The 25,777-nt window shown below is 36.3% G+C and overlaps 2 protein-coding genes across 5 annotated transcripts; one reads left to right on the top strand and one right to left on the bottom strand.

Moving 5' to 3' along the window:
• Window positions 1-291: 291 nt before the first annotated feature.
• Window positions 292-11,979, top strand: LOC106877368 (protein mono-ADP-ribosyltransferase PARP16). Of its 3 annotated transcripts, none has more exons than XM_052973937.2 (6): window positions 292-1,106; window positions 4,976-5,113; window positions 6,175-6,381; window positions 7,356-7,521; window positions 8,254-8,398; window positions 10,405-11,979. In XM_052973937.2, exons 1-6 carry the CDS (start codon window positions 906-908, stop codon window positions 10,493-10,495), a joined length of 948 nt encoding a protein of 315 aa, XP_052829897.1. In that variant the 5' UTR covers window positions 292-905; the 3' UTR covers window positions 10,496-11,979. The 3 variants fall into 3 exon arrangements, with proteins under 3 accessions (XP_052829897.1, XP_089220630.1, XP_014781742.1); XM_089364504.1 differs by having other exon boundaries at window positions 299-1,106; window positions 11,415-11,979; XM_014926256.3 differs by having other exon boundaries at window positions 299-1,106; window positions 9,448-11,979.
• LOC106877367 (armadillo repeat-containing protein 6) lies at window positions 11,898-22,174 on the bottom strand. Of its 2 annotated transcripts, none has more exons than XM_014926254.3 (6): window positions 22,026-22,174; window positions 16,366-16,482; window positions 15,581-16,244; window positions 14,749-14,894; window positions 14,063-14,332; window positions 11,898-13,877 (listed from the first exon to the last, which is right to left on the bottom strand). In XM_014926254.3, exons 2-6 carry the CDS (start codon window positions 16,480-16,482, stop codon window positions 13,665-13,667), a joined length of 1,410 nt encoding a protein of 469 aa, XP_014781740.2. In that variant the 5' UTR covers window positions 22,026-22,174; the 3' UTR covers window positions 11,898-13,664. The 2 variants fall into 2 exon arrangements, with proteins under 2 accessions (XP_014781740.2, XP_052829902.2); XM_052973942.2 differs by lacking the exon at window positions 22,026-22,174 and adding an exon at window positions 20,954-21,138.
• Window positions 22,175-25,777: the final 3,603 nt, after the last annotated feature.

Raw genomic sequence — 25,777 nt, 5'->3', positions numbered from 1 at the left:
TAGCATGTGACGCTACTTAGTAGTTGCCCTTATTATAATCATATTTATAAAATTAAATATTTTGTATTAATTTTTACCTAAATGGCTTTTTACATGCTAGCTACTTGATAAAATCCTATATAGATTTTATCTTTGATTATACGTGTGTGTGTGTGGGTTTGTGTGTACGACAGGCTTCTTTCAGTTTCCGTCAACCAAATCCACTCACAAGGCTTTGGTCAGCTCAGGGCTATAGAAGACACTTTCCCAAGGTGTCACGCAGTGGAACTGAACCCGGAACCATATAGTTAGGAAACAAACTTCACAGCTAAAAACATTTTTTTTTTCTTTTTTGCCACATCTTCTATTTCCATGTAACACAAGCAACAACAAAAAATATAATACACTGAAATATTTTATTGTAAATGTTAAGAAATATTTCTTACCCACCCGTCTCTCCGTCCATGGAATTACATCTCAAAATAAAATCCAGAATCCGAGGAAAGTTGTTGCTTTTAATTGACGAACTCAACCACCACCACCACCACCACGAATCATTGTTTTAATTACCTCTGGTTTCAATCAATAAAATTTAATTGTTGAAGAACAACCCTAACTCACGAGAAAATCCTAAGTTGTTGGTTCATATTTAATTACTAATACTCGCCTTTTACCTTGTTCGTGCTAATCTCCTCGGCTCGTGATAAGCTCTATCACTTGAACATGTCGCCTTCTATTATTGTTACATTCTCTTTTCTGGCCGTTTCCAACACTTTTTCTCTCTCTTTATTTAATGTACACGACAAGACAAACATAATTTAGACATTCATATATGTACGTCTTGACCCGAGTTTCAGTTTTAATTTTTTATTTTTATATTCTATTTGCGTGTGTATGAATGAAAGTATTGAGAAAGCAGCTGGAAAATGAAGAAAGAAGAATCGAATCCTCCTCTACCCGACGGGAAACGAACTGTATTAGAACGAGTGAACAGCGATCCCGTCGCCTGTGATCTGACCATCAGTCTGTTTGTGGCTGCCGTCCATAGTTATCGTCATGATTCTGTCTTGAGACCGTTTCCTCCGGCATTTATCAAAGAAGGTTTCGAAAAAGACAAGAAGGCACTGGTCTGTATCCCTTCTTTTTGTTTCCCCCTTTCGTTAATTCTCTTCATTCCGTCTCATCTTCTGTTTCTTTCCTTTCTCTATTTGTCTGTGTATTTATTTATTTATCTATCTACCCATCTGATCTGGCTAATCTATCTATATTTATTTGAGTGTTCAGTCCTGATCAGGTACGTCTTTGATCAAATGCATTTCACACTTGACTCAATTTATCCCGTGCACGACAGTACGGTGTAATTCGAGGGAGATTTGACTGCTATTTTAAGTAAACTGAAGAATCGCACAGAGACGAGCTGCTTTCGTTGGCCCGACCTTCGTTCTGTCTCCGACGAGATGCTATCATTTGTATCGTTCATTCATTCTCTCTAACCTCGATTTTATAAATGACACCCTAATCTCGATGGCATTCTTCATGGATTGGAATCGTTGTCGTCTGCTTTGACAGTTAAACAATAACAAACTTCATTACAGCATCTTTACTCATTAATAATTAAACAACGGCAATAATAATAATTATTATTGTTGTTTGTAATAGACACACGGTCTGAAATTTAGGGCAGAATTAGTCGATTATATCGGTTTCCGGTGTCTGGCTGGTACTTTATATTTTATCAAACCCGGGGATATGAAAAGTAAAGTTTAGTTCGCCGGGTTTTGAACTCAGTACGGAAAGAACCGTAATAAGTTCCGCAAAGCTGTAGCGATTCTGCCAACAAATCATCCCTGTAATAATTATAATTTCTAACATAGACACAAAAACATTACGTTTAGGAGAGGCGTATAGACGATTATATTGACTGCAATACTAAACTGGCACCGGCTGACAATTGTTAGTCCAGCTTCATTAGAGCCTGAAGGGTGCCAAATTAGTGATTTCACCAAATTAAAGATTACAAATTAAGTATACACTTAACCAAACAGCTAACAACTCCCCTCACAAACCAGTACGAGTTAATAATGAAATAGGAACCATTAAATGAAAATGAAAGGGAAATTTTAATAACCTACACAAAATGCTGTTTCTAAAATGAAGAACTAGAATTTGCAGCTAAACACGTACATGTCTTTAGGTGAAGTTCTGTTAGGGTTCTTATTTTCTTCATTTTGGAGGGTATTAAGATGTCAGGAACTGATCATGACAATAACAACATATCTGGGTGAGAAAATGTTGAAGCCACTGAATTTTCAATGACTTTTCTACCTAACACCTTAAAGCTATTTTGTGGACATATCTTGCAAGCTCTAAATGGTTTCAGACTATTCCACAGGAATGTGGAATATAAAACTACAAACAACAACAGCAACAATAAAAATAATATCATAGACAGATATAAAAATAACAAGAAAATAAGACAATAATAATTGCAACAACATCAACAACAACAACATAGACAATAGTTCTTTTTGAATAGAGATGATTGGTGTACTAAACAGTAACAAAAACAACAACAAATGCTATTGAACAACAATTACTACAACTACTAAACATCAACGGTGACTGCTGCTGATGTTGCTGCTGCTACAACTACATCACCAACACCACAACAACAATAACAACACATATTTCTGCTAGAAGCCCTGCAAAGGTTCAAATTCCACATTCTTCTCATGATTTAAACTGTCAAATGAAAACAAATCTAATATAACTGACAACAACAATACCAACAACAATGACAACAAAACCATCTTCTTCTTCTACTACTACTACTACTACTACAATGTTTCAAGAAAGGACACATGAAATAGTATAGTCCTTGACACTTTAAAAAAAAATGCAAGGTGGTCATGGCTAGAATTCCTTTGCATTCCATCTGCTAGAAATAGCAGCCAAATCCCTCTCAAATCACCTCTTACCATCTGAAAGCAAGCACAGGTGTGTTAGATAGTGCAGAGTTAGCTATCGATACATTTAGATCTGAAAACAAGATGGGAAGGTCACAGCTGGGAAACTGTTAAGTGTAGGTCTGCTCAATCAGGGTTGGCTTATAGTTAAGCAACATCACCTTGGCTGTTACAGTAACCAAGACAGTAACACTAGTCTGGATTATATATCAGCATTTATTTCAGCTAAAACATTGTGACTATGATAACCATTACTGTGTGGTTAAGAAGTTCACTTTGCAACTGTGTGGTTTAGGGTTCAAATCATGTTGTGTGACACCTTGGGCAAATGTCTCCTATTTCTGCAAGAAGCCCTGCCTGGGCTGACCAATGCTTTTGTGAGTGAATTTCAGAGATGGAAACTGTGTGGGAGATCATCATGAAGGTGTGTGTGTGTGTTTGTGTATGTTAGTCCTCACCTCTGCCTCTTGACTAGCTGGTGCTGGTTTGTTTATGTTCCCATAACTTAGCAATTTTATATAAAATAAATATCAGACTTTTAAAAAAGTAATAAGTCCTGGGGTTGATTTCTTCGACTAAAGGTGGTGCTCCAGTATGGCTGCTATCAAATGACTGAAATATGTAAAAGAGAATATATATATATATATATATATATATATATATGTGTGTGTGTGTGTGTGTATAAAAGTGTGGGGTTTGCCAAGCAAGGGAGAAGAAAGAAGGAAAAAGTTTGAGAAGGATGGGGTGATAAAGAAGCATTGGTATGGTCAGATTTGTTTGTTTAGTACTTAGTGACCTTTTAGGGTGGAGAAGGAAAAATAATTTTTATATTTGAATTGAAAGACCAAATGTTGTTTTTGACATTTAATTGAAAAACCAAATGTTTTCTTTGACATTTAATTGAAAAAACCAAATGTTGTTTTTTACTTTTTTCAGTAAAAATTATAATTGCATTTCCATGTCTTGTTTCTTCATTGTTTTGTAGTCATTAATTTGGAGGAGGTAGAGAGGTGTGGTTTTTGTATTGGTGTGATCAAATTTGAGAAAACTGATAGACAAAAGCTACCTATGAAATAGTAAACGCCAGGGAAAAAACCTTAAAAAACAACTTACAAGAGCAAAATTCACATCAGAGAACAAAACAGAATTCTCAGTAAAGGAGTGTGGAGACAGCAGATGTGGTATATGCAACAATAATAACTAGAAGTATATAGATGGGAACACCCACATAAAATCTAAGAGTGGATTCTTATTCAAAGTAAAAGCAAATACAAACTGCAAGACACCAAACCTCATATACTGCATTACTTGCCCCAAATGCAAGGAGAATTATATTGGTGAAACTAACATTTCCATTTGCCAACATGCAAGAATCCACATGGCACTAGCACCATTGCTTTTTATGTGACACCACCACCCACACCAATGCTTTTTACATGCCACCTTGCTTTTAAGATCTCAGTTCTGTTGTGGTGGGCAGGTCTTCTCAAGTACAGCAATGCACCACATATCTCAGTCCTCTATGGCAGTGGTTCCCAAACTATGAGTCACGATTGGAATCCTAGTGGGTCGCAAAAAGTTATAAAATTACGCATTAGCTTTGATTAACTGCTGTCTATCGAGATAGTTCAAGACTCATGTTTTCAATACCAGACTGGTTGTTTTATCATTGAACCTGATGTTAATTCTATTATTGAGCGTAGCAAGAAACAAGCTCATCCTTCTCACAGGCCTCAATGAAAATGTAATCTGAAATAAATTTGTTTCTTTCATTAATGTTTTTACCCAGTAGAGTTAAGTGGGTCACCATAAACTGGTGTCATAAATAGTGGGTCGCGTCTCTAAAAAGTTTGGGAACCACTGCTCTATGGTAATTCCTCTCCTCAGAAAATCAAACAAAAGATAGTTATTTTATTATTTTTATTATTTTATTCTGTGAATACAATGATGGCTTTCCATTCCAGTTACTTCACTTTCCCCCCTTTTCTCCTCCTAATAATCTTCTTTTAAAATTTTTCTGTATCTTGCAGGAACAAGCTGTAAAAGATATTCCTTCCATGGCACAGCTGGAGCCATCTTTTGACAGTCTACCAGAATCAACAGTAAATTTACTTATGTGGCACTTCAACAATAAATATTTCACTCTTAAAACAAGAGACAAAAATGATGTAAGGAACTGTTTACCTCTTTATTCCTACTTACTCTTCTATTTACCAATTCTAAAGTGAAGAAATGATAAACTTCCCCTGTGACATTTCTTCAGGTTTCTTAAACACATCACCATCATTGTCATCATCGTCATCATCATCATCATCATCATTGTCATCATCATCATCGTCATCATAATCATCATCATTGTCAACATCATCATTATTGTCATTATTATTATCATCATCATCATCATCATCATCATCATTGTCATCTTGTCTATTTTTCCATGCTGGCATGGGCTGGACAAGGCTTCTTAAGATAGTATTCTACAGCTGGTTATTCTTCCTGGCACCAACTCTTAGGCATTTTATTTCACTGGTCTTCTCAGACTGAGTTGTTGTGTAGCACGACATATTGTTTATGTGAGGCATAAACAAATATTCAAAGCTGCTGGAATAATGTAATGCCAACACATGTGGAGGCAAACACACACACACACACACACACACACACATGTAGAAACCATATCAAAGCAAGCATTGGAGCACAGCAGCATCCTCTGATTTATTGGTTCCTTTCAAACTGTCTAACCCATACCAGCATGGGAAATTAACATTCAGCAATGATGATAATTCTACACTTTATCACTTTCAAGAATATAAGCACGTTTTTAGGCACAACACACGTGGAGTCAAAAAGAAACACTACATTTCACCCGGCACTGTCGTTCACTTAGTGCTCTCTCTCCCTAGTGTGAAGCTATCTTGGACATGTGAGCGTGTTCACAACAACCAAACACTTCATTGCTGGAACTGTGAAGCACACAGTTTTATATAAGGACTTTTTTCATAAACTAGGAAATGGCTACTGACATTAAGCTTAAGGATTATATAATGCACAAGTATAAAGAAAGAATTAAAGTTTAAAGGACTCATTATATTGAATGTTATCGATAGTATTGAATGGAAATAGTGGGTGCTGCAGTTCCGCAGATCCTACACACGAGCTGCCACTGTTCCTGAGACATCCTCCTTCCTATAGCTCAGTGTTTTACCTGTATCTGCCTTCTTTTTTCCAGTATTACGACATTTTGAGCCTGACCGAAAGCCGGGAACCTACATCAGTGGAACCAAGTCACGTGTTTGAGGTACTTCCAAGTCAGCTCAGTCAATCGAAGTTTGAGCAACTCCAACAAGGGAGACAAATACTGTATGCCTATCATGGTAGCCGGGTGGAAAACTTTTATTCAATCCTCCACACAGGATTAGCTTCTCATATGAATAAGGTAATTGGGATAGATTCTTGTGCATCTTTTAACCTTTCCTGTTTCCGTCATTGAACTGCGGCCATGCTTGGGCTCTGCCTTCTTTTTTTTTTAGTTGAACTGATCAACCCCAGTACTTACAATTTGATTTTAGTCTAATACTTATTCTAACAGTCTCTTTTTGCTGCACTGCTGAGTTACAAGAATATAAGCAAACCAACACCACTTGTTAAGCAGTTGAGGTGGGGGTGGGGGCGAATGCTGAGACAAAGAGACGCTCACCCGCATGTGCATGCACACACACGCACACACATATATATATATATATATATATATATATATATGTGTGTGTGTGTGTGTGTGTGTGTGTGTGTGTGTGTGTTAATATCAAACAATCAGAATGAGTGCTCAACACTGGACAGTACATAGAATGATGCACAGGAAGTGAACAATGACTAGTGTACTGTTGGTGAATTTCAGGAAGTATGGGAGTTTTGAAGGATGCAGTGTCCTGACAGCCAACTACTGATGCAAGTAGTTTATTCCATGCTTCAGCAATTCTGAGTGTAAAAAACTCTTTCTGAAAGTCATGGATGCTGTGTTATTTTTTGATTTTGTAAGTATGTCCACGAGTGTTAGACATGGAATTCAAAAAGGTGCCCAAGGTTGTTGTTGTTATTGTTAGAAAGATGATGGATAATCTTGTGGGTGTCTACCAAGTCTGTTGCAAACGTCCACTGTTAAAAATAATTTACTTCATATCTCTCGAAGTTTCTAAATTGTTATAATGTAAAATCATTTTTAAATATTAAAAAATTTTAAGCAAAATTTTGTGGAGGTTAAATTTTGAATGTTTTCTGGAATTTTTTGTATGTGGCTCTTCTGTCATCCAAAAAAACTTTGGCTTTCAGGAATTTTTTTTGATTTCAGAATTTGTTTCAAAAAAGATTATCAATTGTATTTGTATGTTTAAAAATTTTTTTTTTTCTTTGCAGAATGGTATATTTGGAGAAGGTACTTACTTATCAAGTGAGCTATCTGTCTCTCTACACTACAGTCCTGCTGGTTTAGGCTGGTCAAAAAGCTGGCTGGGCAATCGATTGAGTTGTGTTGCTGTATGTGAAATTATTGATGACCCTTCTGTCAAATGTCAACCTAAAGGTGAGTATAAACACAGCCTGTTCCTCAATCTCCAAGACATAAACTGTATTTTCTTATCTTACTTGGGTTACATTCTGTAATCCAGAAATCATTGTCTTGGGGTTTAATCTCTTCATTGTCATATACAGATTTATTTATGGGAGAAAGACAATCAGAACTCTTAAAGTAATAGCAGAGCAACTGAGAAGAGTTTCTACTGGATCTGGTCAAGGAGAAATGGAAGTGAATTTAAGAGGGCATAATTTAACTGCTCCTAGGTATGAGTATGGAAACTGCATCCCTCTGCCAAGCCATGTCGAGCCATAGAAAATTTTCCCCAACAGATTCCATCTGACCCAAGTGAACATGGGAAAGTGGATGTTAAATGATGAATGAAAGAATGATGAATTATCCAGAAAGAATACAGGACTCTGCTACCATCTGTGAAATGGAAATGCTCAATGTTTAGTGAAGGAGTATTCAGGAACTCTGTACAATATCATCATCATCATCATCATCATCATTATTTTAATGTTCACTTTTCTATCCATGCCTGGGTTGGGAAGCAAAGCTTCTTAACTGTACAATCCTGCATAAAACATTGAATATAGTTTATCTACTACAATTTGAATATTTAACCATATTCTTCTCGACAAGACAAAATATTTAACCTTGCTCTACTCAACAAGACAAAAAAAGATGTAAAATTATAAACAAACTCTTCATTTCTCTCTCTCTTTCTATACTGTTTAGGAGACACTGAGTTGAAACGGTCACGTGCTCTGTTACCTAATAGTATTGCTGGTGAAGTACCAGAGAAATACTATGTAATCAGAAATAATGATGTAATAAGAGTCAAATATCTGCTCGTCTATGCTGATAAACCATCTAATAACAAGTAAGTAGACAATTTTGTCTCCCTTTTCACATTTGTTCACATGTTTGAATTAGACTTTATTAGTCTTGCTTTTGTGGAGGTGCATGGATTAGTGGTTAAGGGTGTTGGATTCATTATTGTTAGATTGTGGTTTCGAATGCTGCCATTGATTAGCTCCAAGAGGCCATCGCCTCTAGCTAGCTATGTGATACACAAACCCGTGTCCATTATAACCTTTGAACAGGGGAGGAGATCAGCAGCTTCCCCTTGCTGGTTCAACATCCACGTGTGTATATATATGTATGTGTGTGTGTGTGTGTGTATATATATGTGTGTGTATATATATATATATGTGTGTGTGTGTGTGTATATATATACACACACGTCTTTGCGTTTGTCCAGCAAACACTTGACAACCAGTGCTGGTTTGTTTACACCCTATAACTTAGTGGTTTAGTAACAGAGGCTGATAGAATAAGTAGCAAACTTTAAAAATGAAATAAGTATTGGGTCTCTTTGTTCGACTAAACTCCTCAAAGTGGTGCCCCAGCATGACCACAGTACAGTGACTGATACAAGTAAGAGATGAAATATACCTGATATTGTCTTTTATCACTTATATTCTTTTACCTATTTCAATCATTAGACTGTGGTCATGCTGGGGCACTACTTTGAAGAACTTTAGTCAAATGAGCCAATCTCGGTCCTTTTTTTTTTTTAAGCCTGGTACTTATTTTATTGGTCTCTTTTTATGAACTGCGAAGTTACAAGAGCATAAACAGACCAACACCAGTTGTTAAGCAGTGATGGGGGACAAGCACAGACACAAAGATCGCGCTTCTTTCAGTTTCCATCTACCAAATCCACTCGTAAGGCTTTGGCTGGCCCAAGGCGATAGTGGAAAGCACTTGTCCAAGGTGCCATGCAGTGATATTGAACCCAGACTCATATGGTTGGGAAGCAAACTTCTTACCACACAGCCACATCTTTGCCTATATTTCATTCCTCAAGATATCTTATACTGAACTTTAATTAATGATTTTTTTTTCTTTTTCATTTTGTCTTTCTAGATTACGGAATCGTATGTCATGGTTCAGTCAACATAAATTTGCATTACTAATGGCATTTTATTTCCTACTCTTAGTAATTATTGGATTGGCCAATTCTAAACAATTTAAACAAAATGTAAAACGGTTGTTTAAGTCTTGATTTTTTTTTTTTGTTAATTTAGACTGATGTAATTAACAAAAGCAAAAACCAAAAAAACAAAAAAAACAAAATGAAAGAAAATGGGAATCTGCAATTCCATGCTCTTGATTTATATTATCTGCTTGTTGCTAAATAACATTGAGTTTATACACCTTCCCAGACAATGCTTTATCATATGTTTTTACAAGAGAGATAAGACAAACATTTAGTCATCTATTATGTGTAAGCAGACAACATACTTAGTTTTGCTGAGACTATTTGGGGTAAGGAAACACATGTGACCAGAAACCAAACTGTCATAATTTCAAAATCTCCTGGGACTCAATTTCCAATCAGACCTGGAGACTTTCAAATTGTAAGTCTGGTTTTAACTCCCGACTGATTTTAGCAGCAACATCAATAATGTTTCCATACACGTTTTCATTGTATGTGTATTTATGTCATACGATGTATGGGTGAAAGGGATAAACATGAAGTTATATTTCTATTTGTTCTATGACTTTCATTGTGGATTAAATAAATATTACATACAAAGGGTGAGTCAGTCATTTGCAATGCACTTATAAAAAATTGTCGGCAATGATGATTTTGTTTTTTTCTTTCAAGAAAGTGCCACCTTCATTGCTATAGTGATTCTAAGTCATTGGCAGATTTCAAAATTGAATGCTTGTACAATTGTGTGAGTTGTTTTGGAACCCATCTTAACCCTTTAGCGTTCAGATTACTCTGTCAAATGTAATGCTTATTTATTCACATAGTTTGAATTAATCATTATCTTGTGGCTTTGAAATTTCAAAGATGTGATTGTTTATTTTTAGAATGGCATTGCAGAGTACATATGAGAGGCTGGATATGACCAGTTTGAACATAAAACAGGTAGAATATTTTGGCCGGATATGGCCAGTTTAAATACTAAAGGGTTAAAATTTACTTGAAGCCAAATTAGTTATGGAGGAGTTCACAAGCAGAACATAATTTGAATATTATTCCTCACTTCATCAAGTCATCCAATCATCTGTTTAACAGAACCATGACATGGATATGTTCAGTATTACCATCGACACAAAATGTGGTTGGGCACCTGGTTACTTGATATGTGGCACTTGTGTGACCATTTTTGAAACTTTTTCAATGCATTCATCGACAATCTGTAATAGCATGACCCTATTCCCACACTTTACTGAAAGCCTTTGATAGATTTCAGCTCCTGATACATATTCAACCCACAAGAAATGGATCACTGAACGTTGCTCTTCTTTACAGTAAACTAAAAGTGGTGCAGCTTTGGTTAACATAACAAGAAAGACAACTAAATTGAAATTTCAAGTTCAAACCTAAATTATAGTGATTAAAAGATCACAACTAATTTTCTCTCTGAAATGAGAAACATAAGAGCTTTGCAAACTAATGATTCACCTTCATGTATATATATATATATATATATATATATATACACACTTACATATCTGACATTATTTACACAATATCAGTTTTGATTTGTTACTAAGGAATTCCTTATACACACACACACATATATATAACTACCTGATAGTTTTGATTAGTAGATGCATTTTATATATATAATATATATATGCTAAAAAGGCAAACCAGTGGATTCAGACAGAAATAAAAAGGTTTTTAATTTAAACGTGAATAAGGAATTAATAATCAAAAGTGAATATCTATCTACATATTGTGTAAAAGTAAATATTTTAAAGACACGACACATGTAGAAACTTATTATCAAAACATCAGCTGGAGAATTTCCTCTTTTTTTTTTTTTATATTTTTAACCTCACAGATACAAAAGGTTTTTTTTTTTATATAGATGTGCCAAGTTGGAATTTCAAGCTTCTATTGATTAGAAAACATAAGAAAAAAAAAAAGAGACTAAACACACATATAGAGCCAATAGGTATGAAAATTAGAAACAAAATTTGCTCAATAATCAGATGATTATTCATGTTAAAACATCACTTTATAACTTACTGTAGTCAATTTTTATCTTAATCTATGTTTTTTTTTTGTTCCACATTTGATATATATTTTTACCATGATATTAAAAACAATATATATGAAAAAAGAAAAGAAAAACATTTTATTTTAAATTATTTTGGCTACAAATTTTTTTCCAGAAGCAGACATTGCTCCACTCGTAGCTTTTCTTTTATTTATCCAGCAACTCCAGTAATATATATACACACACACACACACACACATTCATAGATCGGGCTGCTCAAGAATGTAAATAAAAATATAAAATAAACTTGTAACAAAATAATTAAAAATAAAAACAAACTAAAGAGACAAATTAATATCACAACTTTCAGTTTTTATATTCTTCACAATGACAGTATTCAAACTGTATGAATTAAACATTTTTACAATACTAATATTATTGTTTCATTTTACTTTTCCTTGGATTTTAAATGTGATGTTTAGTTCAGTATCAACATGCATTGTACACGTCCTTTTAAAATGTCACTGTTTGCAATAGAGCAAAAGTAAAATGTATTATTTCTGTAAATGTTTCTATACTAGCATGGATGAGATGAGTTTAGTAGCATTACCTATTGTTGAAGGAATTTTTTCTGTTTCGTAGCTGGATACCTTTCCTCTCAACACTGAAGTAACTTAGCTTCAGCTAGACAAAGTAGAGTTATGTCCCTTACGAAGCAGCACAATGAAATACATTATAAGTGAAGATTTAAACTTATGGCTGTATGGTCAGGATTAACTTAGCAACTGGAGATTTTAGAACATGTCACTTAATACTACAATCTCATGATGTAGACATAAGGTCGTCAAACAGTGGCATGTAAAATGAGCATCAAACAGATCTGAGCAAGGTGTTTCTCACTTATTTAAAATAGTGCAGTTTTATACATATTATCACCATGTATATATGTATGTGTGTGTTTGTGTGCAAGTGTAGTTGTGTGGTAAGAAGTTTGCTTCCCATCTACAAAGTACCAGTTTCAGTCCCACTGTGTGGCACCCTGGGCAAGTGGCTTCTACTATAGCCTTGGGTTGGCCAAAGCTGTGTGAGTGGATTTGGCAGGTGGAAACTGAGAAAAGCTCATCGTATATATATATATATATATATATATATATATATATATACCCCTTTGTGTGTGTGTCTTTGTCACCCTACCACCACATGACAGCTGGTGTTGGTTTGTTTACGTCCCCACGACTTAGCAGTTTGGCAAAAGATCCCGATTGATTAAGTAACAGACTTAAAAAATAAAAGGTACTGAAGCTGACTAAAATCTCTTTAAGATGGTGCCCCAGCATGACCACAGTCTAATGACTGAAACAAGTAAATGATAAAAGATATATATATATATATATATATAGTATTTTGATGAAGCTGAAAGGAGTTCACAAACTGTTACTCAGAGTTTCACAGATCAAAGCAACCGTCGTGAGTAATAGTTTGCAAAGGCTTTTCAGCTGCAATAAAATACCATTTCACTCTACCTCTGGTATTCAAGTACTATTTTCTCCACCTTGTTTTGCACATATGTGCTCACAATTGTACACACACACACATATAACATAGTGGTTCAATAAGTTTTGACATAATATTCAGTCTTTTTAATATCAAGTTTTCCATTCTGACAGAAGTCAGACCAGTCTGCGATACTGCATACCATCATTCCATTTGATCTTATGTCATTTCCTTTCTGAAGCACAACATTCTGAGATCTGACCTTACTACTCTCTTTCAAGTTTCCCTCTGCCACAAGTCCCCTTCAATTATCATCAGTACACACCACTATCTATTTTTATCACATGTCCATAACATAGTAATCTCCAGATACCCAGCTGTGTTCCCCAGCTCACCTGTGTTTTGTCCCTCATGAAGGTTTAGCATGATATGTCCCAACAACTTACCTAATTTTTCTCCAGCCTCAACACGCATACTCTCTACTATATAGACCATACTCCTTACACACATTGAAAACAGTCTGCCTTTTGCATAGAGAGAAACTCTTTTGTAGTTGACAACCTAAACTGCTTCTACTCCAACTTTATATTCGAGGTTTGCAGGTGAGCCCTGCCCTCAGTCATCCTACTGAGGTATACTGCCCTTTTCCCCTTTCCACAGCTCTTTCAGCTCAACTTTACAGCCCAGATCTCTAAGTGCTGCTTTGGCTTCATCATGGGCTGTACTATGTTTAGCAAGTACTGCATTAACCAAATCTGCAATTTCAAGTTCCCGGAAAGTGCCGGAGTACTCTGAGTTGTGATAAGCTACATTGCGTACGGCAATACAAGCCGATTTCTGAAACAAAAACAAAAAGAAATGGTTAAACAAGTAAAGAAATAATGGAGATAGGCTGATTCGTCTCCCTTCCACAAAGTTATGATCCTAAACAGTTGTGTTTAGCAGAAATGGTAGAAGAGTAGACTAAATAAATGAGTACAGGAGTTAATTCATTTGAAAGGAAGAATAAGAAATGTCCTTACCTGAACATGTGCAGAATCTGGGTGTGATTTCATCACTTGAACCAATAACTGAGGGAAGGTCGTTGTCATGATGATTTTAGCATTAGATGGGGACCTTAATGCTAGGGCGCCAATCAGTGCACAGCTGGCCTCACACACAGGTGGCTTCGACACATGTTTCGAGAGGGCAACCAAGATAATGTCCACCACTCCAGATGTCACAATGGCATCTTTAACCACATCATTTCGAGCTAAACACTGGAATATGGTCATTGTTCTTGAGCAGATTGACTGCAAGAGAAAATAAATCTATTTCAGTATTTAAACATTTAACATGAGCAAAAAGACAGGACATTTTAAAAATATTTCATCATCAACATCATTTAACATCCATTTCCCATGCTGGTATGGGTTGGATGGATTGACAGGAGCTGGCCAGCTCCACTTTGTCTGGACATGGTCTTTACAGCATGCCAACCACTTCAGAGAGTGTACTGAGTGATTTTGATATTGCACCAACACTATGTTGCTCAAGAACACAACATATTGCCCAGTTATGGAACTCAAACCACAATCTTACGATCATGAGTCCAACACCCTAACCATTCATTAAACCACACACCTCCACTCCAAGACACATGGTTGAGAAGCCAACTTCTTAACCACATAGCCATGCTGGTGCCTACTATAAAATAAAATTCACTTACAGCGTTTTCCAAATTGTCCAGGAATATAGTTGTCAAGAATGAAATACCACCAAATTCATACACTTGCTGACAGAATTCATTTCTTACTAACAATGTAGGAAGTGTTGTGAAGAGTTCTTTAAGAATAGTGGTATCTTTACTATAATCTGAAACAGAAAAACAAAAATGACAATACCAACTCATATTTTCTATTTCTATTATCTTACTTATTATACAAGATACAATGGTCTTTTAGGACAATTCTTTTTGGCTTTCTGTAGATTTAACCCTTTGTTTTCATATTTCTGTTGAAATACATTACCTGTGTTTCAAATAAATTTTGAAAACAATGAAGTCTTCAGGAAAATAACTGGTACTTTTAAGCTAGGGTTTGGAATATTTAATATTTTCTCAAAAGGACTTGGTATTTGACAGTTTGAGAACCACAGGCCCATCACTGTCTTGCTCCCTACCCACTCCAGGCTCCACAATAATCACAATGCTCAATCCGTCCTTTCCAGGTGAGCAACCCCATGAAATATTTCCTTCCCTTCTGCATTTCACCAGCACACATTGACTTACTGATGTTTATATTGAACATTGACCAAATCAATGTCACCAGTCTTGGAAGACCTGCTCCATCCCTCTGACTAAACCATTTTTACAAAACACATACAGTAATAGGTGCTAGGTTTTACAATAATTAGTACCAGGATTGATTGGTTTGACTGAAATTCTTCAAGGCAGTTCCCCAGATTGGCTGCAGTCTAATGACTGAAGCAAATAAAAGATAAAAGATAAACAATAAGAAAAATTACAAAAAAATGTTTCAAATACTTCAAGACCTACTTACGTTTGCATAGCTCCAAAATCAAAAGAAGACCAAAATCTTCAGTTGCTATCAACCTACAGGTTTCATGAGCATTTCCAAAGGGAACAGATGAATCATCATCGGCTGTTAACACACAGAATAAGGAGCAGATAGCTTTCACAAGTTCCTTTTCATCTTTGTAAGTTCTAAGTAAGTCCATTGCCTTACTAACAATTTGACCATCGATATAACTTTTCTTGTTAGCTTCATTAGTAATACAAGAAGTACTAATTACTTTGATAGTCTGTAGCAAAATATTAATGTCAGCACGATGTAGCTCAATTAATTCCAAGAAATATTTCGTATCTGTTGGTTTCATTAGTTTAGATTGTCCCACCAAAAGTACATAAACAGCATTTATAAACATCTGTAATAACTTGTTGTTCTGGCAGTTTTGTAGCTTTTGCAAGAATTTATATAAAGTAGTATAAGCACCATTGGTACCAGCGAGGGAACTTTTGGCAAAATCTGCACATTCTTTGACAAAATCCATGATCAGTTTCTCTAATTCTACTTCATTGATGTTATCATCAGTCAGGAACTGTTTTAACTGGTTGGTTATTTTTACAGAGGTATGGACTACAGGACCATTGTTCTCCGAGGAATAGACTTGGGTGTCTTTCACAATTAAACTCAAATCTACATCCTGCATAAAAGAAGGAGAAAGAGTAAGAGTGAGTTAGAGAAAGAAATCACACAAAACATTATAAAACGAAAGCTAATTGATTTATGAATTCTATAAAAAATATAATGATTTAGTAAATTACCTGAGTTTTAAACTGGCTGAGGGCATCGTCCAGAGCTTCTTCAGGGCTCATATCAAATTCTTCAATATTTTCAACAACAGCATCATCAAAAGTCTCCTGACTGATCAATTTAGACATCTAGAAAATAGAGACATTACATTATATTCATTAATTGTTTTGCTAAATATTTTCATATCATCATAATCATCATTTAACACCAGGTTTCCATGTTCACATAGGGTTGGACAAGATTTGATGAGCTGAAGCTAAAGGATTGATTAAGATCACTCTGAAACAGGAAGTTTGTATCATAGAATTAAGGGTGATCTCTGGTGAGCTGGTATCAAAAGGGTTAAAATAGATGGGGTTTTTTTGTATCAAAGAACTTCTAAGGCGAGTAGGTAACAAATACTAAATCACAACCAGTAGTATACTTTCCAGAAGATGGCCTAGGATCAAAATAAGCAGTCTTAATTTCAATGACTGTCCCTCAGTAGGTACCTCAGTTATTGTTGTTGTTGTTTGAACCCCAAGTCAGGCTAATCAAGCAGACCAATGATCAAAAAGTGTTCCAGCAACAACCATATCTTTTAGTGTATCTAGGACGACATTATCCAAAGCGTCCTTCATTTTTTTTTAGACAATGGAGTGGTGAGTAGAGGGAGATTCGGCTTCTATTTCTAACAGATTGAGTGACCTGGTTACTCTTCTTTAAAAGGAGACTATTATTCAATTGTAGCTGCTATTGTGTTACACAAAGCGACATTATATTCAGTGAATGATTATTAAATTCCAGACTATGATTAAAAAACACAAAGCAACAATGATAAAGAAAAACAACCAGTATAACCACACAAAACATAGACATATAGTTTCTTTTATTGTTTTCTTATTTCCTTTACATGTTCTGCATGCATATTGGTTCAACTTTGGATAGTTCCAGTGGCATAGTAGGTTCTTTTTTTTTTTTTAGAGAAGAATTTGCAAACCCTTTGCTCAACCCTTCTCCATTTCTGCACAAATGGATGCTATGAATGGGTCTCTTATAGCCCTTCTCACAATGCAGCATAGCCAATTCCAAGAGAAAGAAATAGAGAAAGAGATGAATTAGTCCCAGTACATGATGGCAGGTTCTTTGTTGACTAAGGGTGGACTTGACTTCAGAGCACAGAAAGCTAGAATAAATACACCAGGGTATTCTGTTTGATACTCCGACAACCCTGCCAATTCACTACTCTTTTTTTCTCTCTCTCTGTATACACATATCATCATCATCATTTAATATCTGTTTTCCATGCTGGCATGAGTTGGACAGTTTCACAGGAGCTGGTAAGGCCTGGGGCCACACCAGGTTCCATTGTCTGTCTTGGGTTGGTTTCTACAGCTAGATGTCCTTTCTAACACCTACCACTTTGCAGAGTACAGAGTGTACTGGGTACTTTTTGGGTGCTAGGGGATGATGTGTAGGTGGGGAGAAGGTTGATGGGACAGAACCCCTCATGAACAGGCATTATATATATATATATATATATAGATAGATAGATAGATATAGATATTTATAAATATAAAGCATCCAGTCCACACTGTAAAGTGGTTGGCATTTGCAAGGGGCATCCAGCTGTAAAAACTATACCAAAACTGACCTCCCCTGAGCTCATGCCACATAAAAAAACATTCAGTCCTCTTCACAGGGAGGTTGATGTTAGGAAGGGCATCCAACCATAAAACCATGCCAAATGACACAGAAAGCTGGTGCAGTTTTCTGCAAACTGTCCAACCCATGCCAGCATGAAAAACACATTAAATGATGATGATGATGATATGAATATATATATACATATATATATATGTGTGTGTTTCTGTCCTTCTATCCTATTCTAACTACCCCTTGTTACTTGACACAAACCCACCTCTCTTAATATTACTCTCACCTCAGTTGCGAGGTTCTTGTCCTGTAAGTTACTAAGTGACCTCACTTCTGCTGGTGCCCCATGAAAAGCAGCCAGTACAGTACACACTGTAAAACGGTTGATGTTAGAAAGGATGTCCAGCTGCCAAAGTAGACAGTAGAACTTGGCACAGTCTTCAGAATTGCCAGCTCCTGTCAATCTGTCCAGCCCATGCCAGCATGGAAAGCAGATGTTAATGATAATGATGATGATGATAACATACATGAATATATAACACAGAGCATACAAACATACACACACATTGATTAGAACACATCCGATAAAAATAGAGACGAGGAAAGTGATATGATATAAATAACTATCATTGTCGTCATCATCGTCGACATCATCCTCCTCCACATCATCGTCATCAGTCTTCCATAATTCCAACCATATAATCACCTCACCCCTATCATCTAGAATAAGTCCACCCTTCTTTCCATGATTTACATCTGACATTTCATTCACTATGCCAGGGTGGGTCAGGTTAAGAAAATAAACTGTTTTTTTTTCAGTGCCTCCTGGTAAATTTTCTGTGTTAATTACTCCCAGTTGTTTAAAATTAGTCATAATCAACCACGTTCTAATTACATCTCACATCATGTATTTTATTTTACCTCCCTTCTACTACGAAATAGCAACATTCCTTAACTCAGCTGCTTGGCCTGCAAGATATAACCAAATCTCCCTCAAATTACATCTTATTTGCTTCAAGCAAGAAAGACACACTGAATAATGTAACCCTCTTTCCCACATTGAAAGGTCACAGCTTTGGTACTACAGACATGTGGTCAGAATGCCATAAAAAAGGATTGCAAGACAGATTCTTCAAGCCAAGCCAACTAGCAGGAGATATAGGGGTAGACTAAGAATGAGATGGTCAGATAATAGTTATAGTCTCAATTGTTCATTCTTAGGGACCAGCAGGAAAGTGTAATGATGGTTGCTTCTGATAGGACTCTATGAAGACGATGCCTTAAGACTTTACTCTGACAACATTCCCAGGTTTAGCAGGTGACAAAACTGGATGGATGGATTGGAAAAATATTGACAAGTCTTGGACCAACCAAAGCCTTGTGATCAATGGTAAAGAGCCAGATATCTTGTATGTTGCTTTAACAATTCCACTAATCCACTGCAATGGGGGAGGTATTTTATCTATCAACCCTCAAAGAACAAAAAAACTAAGTTGACCTCAGTGGGATTCAAACTTAGAATACAGAGCTAGAATAATACTACAAAGCATTTTATCTGGCACTCTAAATGACTCTTCCAATTCATCACCTATTCAATTGGAGTAGAGTCTTCGTTAGTTACAGTTTTCTTAAGGAAAAGCAAGGAGGTGTTGGTGGCAATGACGAGGATAAGGTTTCGACAAAGCCGCTTTGTTGGTCCCAACCCCACGATAGTCTTAATTAAGGACACAGAAACAATTGAAAATAGGTGCTACAAAAGAGGAGGGCTCTCTGTATCTTATCAGTAACTGGATTTCATCCTTTGTAATAGCTATTTCATTTTCCTTACGTTGCTAATGTCCTTGGGGAAAGGCACGAATGTGACAAGATCTACTCGGAAGCTAAAAGGTAGATAACCTGTTAATGGATAAATCTGTCAACGAAACGTCAAACAATCGATTACTACTCATTGTACGAGTGGATAAACAGACAGATGAGAGATAAGTTCATATTTATCTGTATTTGTAAACAAGACGAATGAGTGTGGTAACGCCATGACAGATTAAATGGTGAATGACCCCCCTGGGTGGAGTGAATAACTGACACTAATGTGCAGAATAATCCAAATCGATGAACGACGCCCATCTAAAAAGTCTTGACAAAACTACAGTAATTACGCCGTGTAACAGTTGCATCACTACACACAGCATCCGGGAAATGGATGTAACATGAGCTAGAGAAAGCAGCATGCATAGGACCAAGAGTTGAGTGTGGCGAATAAAGATATATATGATGAACTTCTGCAAAGTTTCCATCTACCAAATTCCATTCATAAAATACTGGCAATCTAAAACTTGTCTAAATTGCCGTGTAACGGAATCGAACCTAGAGTCACATGGTTGCAATGGGAAATTCTTAAACATAAGGCTATGTTGCAGCTAGCATTAGTATAAATTTTAAAAAATAAATAGCACTCAAGAGAGTGAAAACCTCCGCCAAGGCAACACGGTACTACTAAAGCAGCGCGGACCGTCCGCGCTAGCTAGTCGTGAGTGGTCGATCCTAACCCTAACCCTAAACACGTATTCATTTTCACACGCGGGTTAGGGATAGGGTTAGGGTTAGGGACAGGGTTAGGGTTAGGGACAGGGTTAGGGATAGGGTTAGGGTTAGGATCGACCACTCAAGACTAGCTAGCGCGGACGCGCGACTGCGCGTTCGGGTTCGCGCTGCTTTAGTAGTACTGGCAACATCAACGAATTAGCCAGACTAAAAATGAACCCGATCGCTCTTAAAAATTAAGTTTAAAAAACAGCAGGAAAAACAATCCAGAATCCTTATCCGAGACCGGATCGATCCCAAAATCTAATCAGTTCGTGCCAGTCACGAGGCCAAACATCCCTGCAAGTTCCATCCCAATCCATCCAGCGATTCTTGAGATATCTTGTCCACGGATAAACAAACAAACACGACCGAAAACAATACCTCCGAAAAATAATAATGACGCCGGATGCAACAAATTTTTTTTGTATAAAATACAAGAACAGTTTTCTTTCTACAATTCTATATCTGAATAGAGGAACAAAGACGGAAAATTTGGATTCTGTTCCCCGTCACATTAGATTTTAACGGATTATCCAGCAAGTTCATCACGGGGCACATAAATAGTCAAAATGAGAAAATCCGTTGTACAGGGTTCGTCGTTGGTTTATCAATAACCCGAGTCTGCTGCTATTTGTGCAACAGACAAGGGATGAGGATGGAACTAGTTCCAGCCTGTGAACCAACCACTCAGCTTAGAAACGGTCGGAAAATAATCAATTGTAATTCCAAGTCGTTTTGTTTTGAAGTAATGTTAATTTTTACTTTAATTAAATATAAGGACGAGTTCTTTGAAGCTAAAAGCAAACGCTAAAAGAGAATACACATACCAACACATACATAAAATACCTTTGTATAAAAGGTAAATAGGGGAAACTTTTTAAGCGATCGTTAAACCTGCTAGAAATAGCAACTAAATCTCTCCCTCAAACCACATACTACCGTCTTAAACAAGGAAGGAAACATTGAATAATGTAATCCTATATATACTATGTCTGAAAATAAGATAAGAGGGAGGTTGTGATTGGAATTACCATTTATCATAAGACAACAGAATCAAAATAGACCTGGAATTAAACACCGATGGCCATACCGGCAATCTGTTAAAACATAGAACAGCAACAAGATTCTTTAACTCTCAGACACCAGAGATACATCATTTAACCAGTGAGCAGTGAGTGAGGGAAAGAGGAGTCACATAAAAATTGCGGATTTATCTAATTAATATTAATAATGGGGAAATTTAATGAGTAAGGTGTTCATAACTGAACTACTAATAAATACGCCGGTTTCTATTATTACGTCGTGTAATTATTATAGCGTCCTTCTATTCCCACTGTCCCTGTTGATTTAGTTTTGCAATGGAAAACCCTTATTTGTTTCTGTATATATGTATATATATAATTAATACATGTGAAAAAATTGAACTGAAATTGTTCATTAATTGAACACTTACGATGATGAATGAATAGCAAGAAGTCCGCAGTCGGAAATAAACGCGTGTATTTAGTCACACCTGACTTGCTTCCCTTGGTTGGTCGGTCTCTCTCTCTCCCCCTCTCTCTCTCTCCCTCTCTCTCTCTCTCCCTCTCTCTCTCTCTCCCTCTCTCTCTCTCTCCCTCTCTCTCTCTCTCCCTCTCCCTCTCTCTCTCTTTCGCTCTATCATTTCTATTTATTTCCAACAAAGGAATTAATCTCTTTACATTCTGAGTCAAAATCTCGCTAATGTTGGCATTCACTTTTAATCTTTACTCTTATACTCTTTTACTTGTTTCAGTCATTTGACTGCGGCCATGCTAGGGCACCGCCTTTAGTCGAGCAAATCTACCCCAGGACTTATTCTTTCGAAGCCTAGTACTTATTCTATCGGTCTTTTTGCCGAACCGCTAAGTTACGGGGACGCAAACACACCAGCATCGGTTGTCAAGCAATGCTAGGGGGACAAACACAGACACACAAACACACATATACATATATACATATATACGACGGACTTCTGTCAGCTTCCGTCTACCAAATCCACTCACAAGGCTTTGGTCGGCCCGAGGCTATAGCAGAAGACACTGCCCAAGATGCCACGCAGTGGGACTGAACCCGGAACCATGTGGTTGGTAAGCAAGTTACTTACCACACAGCCACTCCTGCGCCTATAATCTAGGCATAATCATTACATTTCTTTACATTCTGAATTCAAATCTCGTTGTGGTTTACATTCATTTCTAATATAGGCGGCATTTGTTTCTACTACAGGCATCAAGCTCCTTACATTTTAACAAACATGTTCGCGCAATAAACGAAATGTTTTGTAATGTGTATTCCGGCTCTTTGGGTTCATAGTTCTAATCTTGCGGGGTCAACTTTGCTTTTCATCTCTCCGGGGTCGGTACAATAAAGTACTAAGTCAAGTACTGAGATTGATATAATCAATCGTGTCCCCTTTCAGAGACTTCTGGTCTTGTGTCTGTCACAAAGCCTGTTGCTTAAATTATTTCAACGGCTATGGGAGACAACTCTTGATATATTTTGGTCTTATTACGTCCCCATCAGCGAAATCAATTTCGACTGACTTCCCGAAGAGATGATAGAAAAATCATAAAGTTAATGTACAAAATTATACATTGGGTGTCGAAAAATAGATGAGTTTAGAGCAGGCATAAGACACCTTTTTCGAGAAGCAGACTGCTGAGATATGACTCATCATTAGGCGAGCCGTGTTACTAAAAACGTTCAAGGTAAATTTTCGTTGGGCGTACCATTCAGAAAGTCCCGTAGGCCTCAGGTTGTTCATGCCTGGTTTAAAGAATAAATAGTTCAGAGGCGCCATCAGCACAGAAAACAGAAGTTAAGTTAGTGTTAACATATTTAACGCACAGAGTATTAAAAATCAAATTATTTGAAATAATTAGATCGTATCTAGAACTTAACTTGTGCATTTGTTTTAATATTAAAGAAATTTCATCTATATATATAAAAATGAGAATGTGTGTCTGTCTGTCTGTCTGTCTGTCTGTCTGTGTGAATCCCTAAAACTCGAGAACTACGCAACCGATTTCATTCAAATTTTACACATGCCTTACTTAGGGTTCCAGTTGTGTTTTAGTAAAAAAAAAATATTAACTTCTTGCAGAGTTCGAGCACACGGCAACATAATATCTCCTCCACTATTTAAGTATTACGTGTCAAAAGTGAAACAAAAACACTCATGTCAAATACTTTCACTTTAAAAATGAAACTATTCCACTAACTGAAACAATCACATTTCGATACTGTAGTGACAGATACTTTCACAGAGAGAGAAAGAGAGAGAGAGAGAGAGAAAGGGAGAGAGAGAAAGAGAGAAAGAGAGAGAGAGATGTATATGTATACATATAGATGTACACGTATATGTATATATATATATAGATCTATACATACATGTATATGTATACATATGTATAGATGTATATATATATATATATATAGATGTACATGTAATATGTACACATATATACATATATACATGCATACAGATATCTATACATATATACACCCATCACACACACATACACATGCACACAAACACACACATTAGTCATTTGTTTTCTTATCCAAAACTACGTCAAAAGTACTGAATGGATCTTTATGAAATTTGGAAATTATATTCTTTGCATAACGGCCATAACTCCCATGAAAATTCATATATTTTTGATGTTGATGAAATTTTAACCCGAACATAACAGATGAGCATTATTTAGAAAATGATGTCACACGTTATCGAGGCTACCATTCTTTCTGGATGTGCAAAAGGGGATGACGTCTTTATTCCAAGAATTCCTCTTACTCCATCAGGAGCAGACATTCCTTTTACATTCAGAAGACTAAAATTCCCCCTTCGTGTGACTTTTGCCATGTCCATAAACAAATATCAGGGTCAAACACTGTCTGTAGCTGGTCTTCTCTTGGAAGAGCCCTGCTTCTCACATGGACAACTGTATGTTGGCTGCTCAAGAGTGGGCAGCAACAAAAAACCTATTTGTATATGCTCCACAAGGGAAAACAAGGAACATAGTTTACAATGAGGTGTTATAATCAAAACAGCAAGAAAGTATGTACATGATCACCTTCTTTTACGAAACTTCATTGACTTTCATATATTTATATTGATATACATATATATACGTGTGTTTGGGTGCGTGTGTGTATATACATCTCTATATATAAAGATGATGCGTAGTCTAGACGGCGTTTTTAGATTTCATTATTCTCTTTAACCCGGGCAACGCCGGGTATTTCTGCTAGTCATTAATATTTGCAAGTCACAACGTTGTATTTAAGACTATACTGCGAATGTAAAATAAAAATTACTTCGAAAATGGAAATCATATTTAGCTGTTGTTTCTTTCTCCATACCTACACAAGTGTGTCCCCACCACCGACTTTGTCTCTTCCAGCAACATGGATATTTCTAAATATATTTTCCATATATATGCTTCAGTTAATGTAGATTCCAATTATATCGGAATTTATTTACATTATTTACAATTGACGGATATTTGTCCTCATCTTGTTTGTTGTTAACACTACGTTTCAGCTGATATACCCTCCAGCCTTCATCAGGTGTCTTGGGGAAATTTCGAACCTGGGTTCTCATTCCTAAGGTATTTTTCGATATTGTTATTATTATTACTATTCAAGTCACTGCCTGGAATCCAACTCGGAATCTTGGGGTTAGTAGCCCGCGCTCTTAACCACTACGCCATATGCCCGTGGGCATATCGGAATTTGTTGTGAAAATGTTTTTCAGGGTTTGCGTAGAATAGTTTCAGAAACTTCATGCGCGTCGGCTTCGTTTCCTCGTAACTCGCAGAAAATGGAACATTTTTTGGTGAAATCTTTCTACAAATACCTTTCAGCTGGTGTAGATTACAATAATACCAGAATTTAGTGAAAACAAATAAGTGGATAGGTACACGTACATACTGACACACATCACATATATATATCTACATAATGAAACTTGAAATTAAAAAAAAAAACTGTGATGTGTATCAGTAAACGTGTGCACACCCATCGTTTTTTTTTTTTTTCCTCTCACATTAAATTCCGATTTAATCGTAATCTATACCATCTGAAACGTATTTCTTGAAAAATTTCACCGAAAGATTCCCGTTTTTCTTATATTTACAAGGAAACAAAGTCAGAGGTGTGAGGACATTTGTATTAGTATGT

The sequence above is a fragment of the Octopus bimaculoides genome, chromosome 16 (genome assembly GCF_046866305.1).
Source record: "Octopus bimaculoides isolate indiv1 chromosome 16, ASM4686630v1, whole genome shotgun sequence".
In the NCBI taxonomy this organism is placed as follows: Eukaryota; Metazoa; Mollusca; class Cephalopoda; order Octopoda; family Octopodidae; genus Octopus; species Octopus bimaculoides.
This window is presented reverse-complemented; position numbering and strand designations above follow the sequence as displayed.

Bases quoted from the DNA above. Each gene is read 5' to 3' on its own strand.
- LOC106877368 (XM_014926256.3), top strand. From the start codon at position 906: ATGAAGAAAGAAGAATCGAATCCTCCTCTACCCGACGGGAAACGAACT. The intron at 1,107-4,975 runs GTCTGTATCCCT...TGTATCTTGCAG, and splicing joins AAAAAGACAAGAAGGCACTG to GAACAAGCTGTAAAAGATAT. The intron at 6,382-7,355 runs GTAATTGGGATA...TTTTCTTTGCAG, and splicing joins TAGCTTCTCATATGAATAAG to AATGGTATATTTGGAGAAGG.
- LOC106877367 (XM_014926254.3), bottom strand. From the start codon at position 16,482: ATGTCTAAATTGATCAGTCAGGAGACTTTTGATGATGCTGTTGTTGAA. The intron at 14,895-15,580 runs GTAAGTAGGTCT...TTTCTGTTTCAG, and splicing joins GATTTTGGAGCTATGCAAAC to ATTATAGTAAAGATACCACT. The intron at 14,333-14,748 runs GTAAGTGAATTT...TTTCTCTTGCAG, and splicing joins TGGACAATTTGGAAAACGCT to TCAATCTGCTCAAGAACAAT.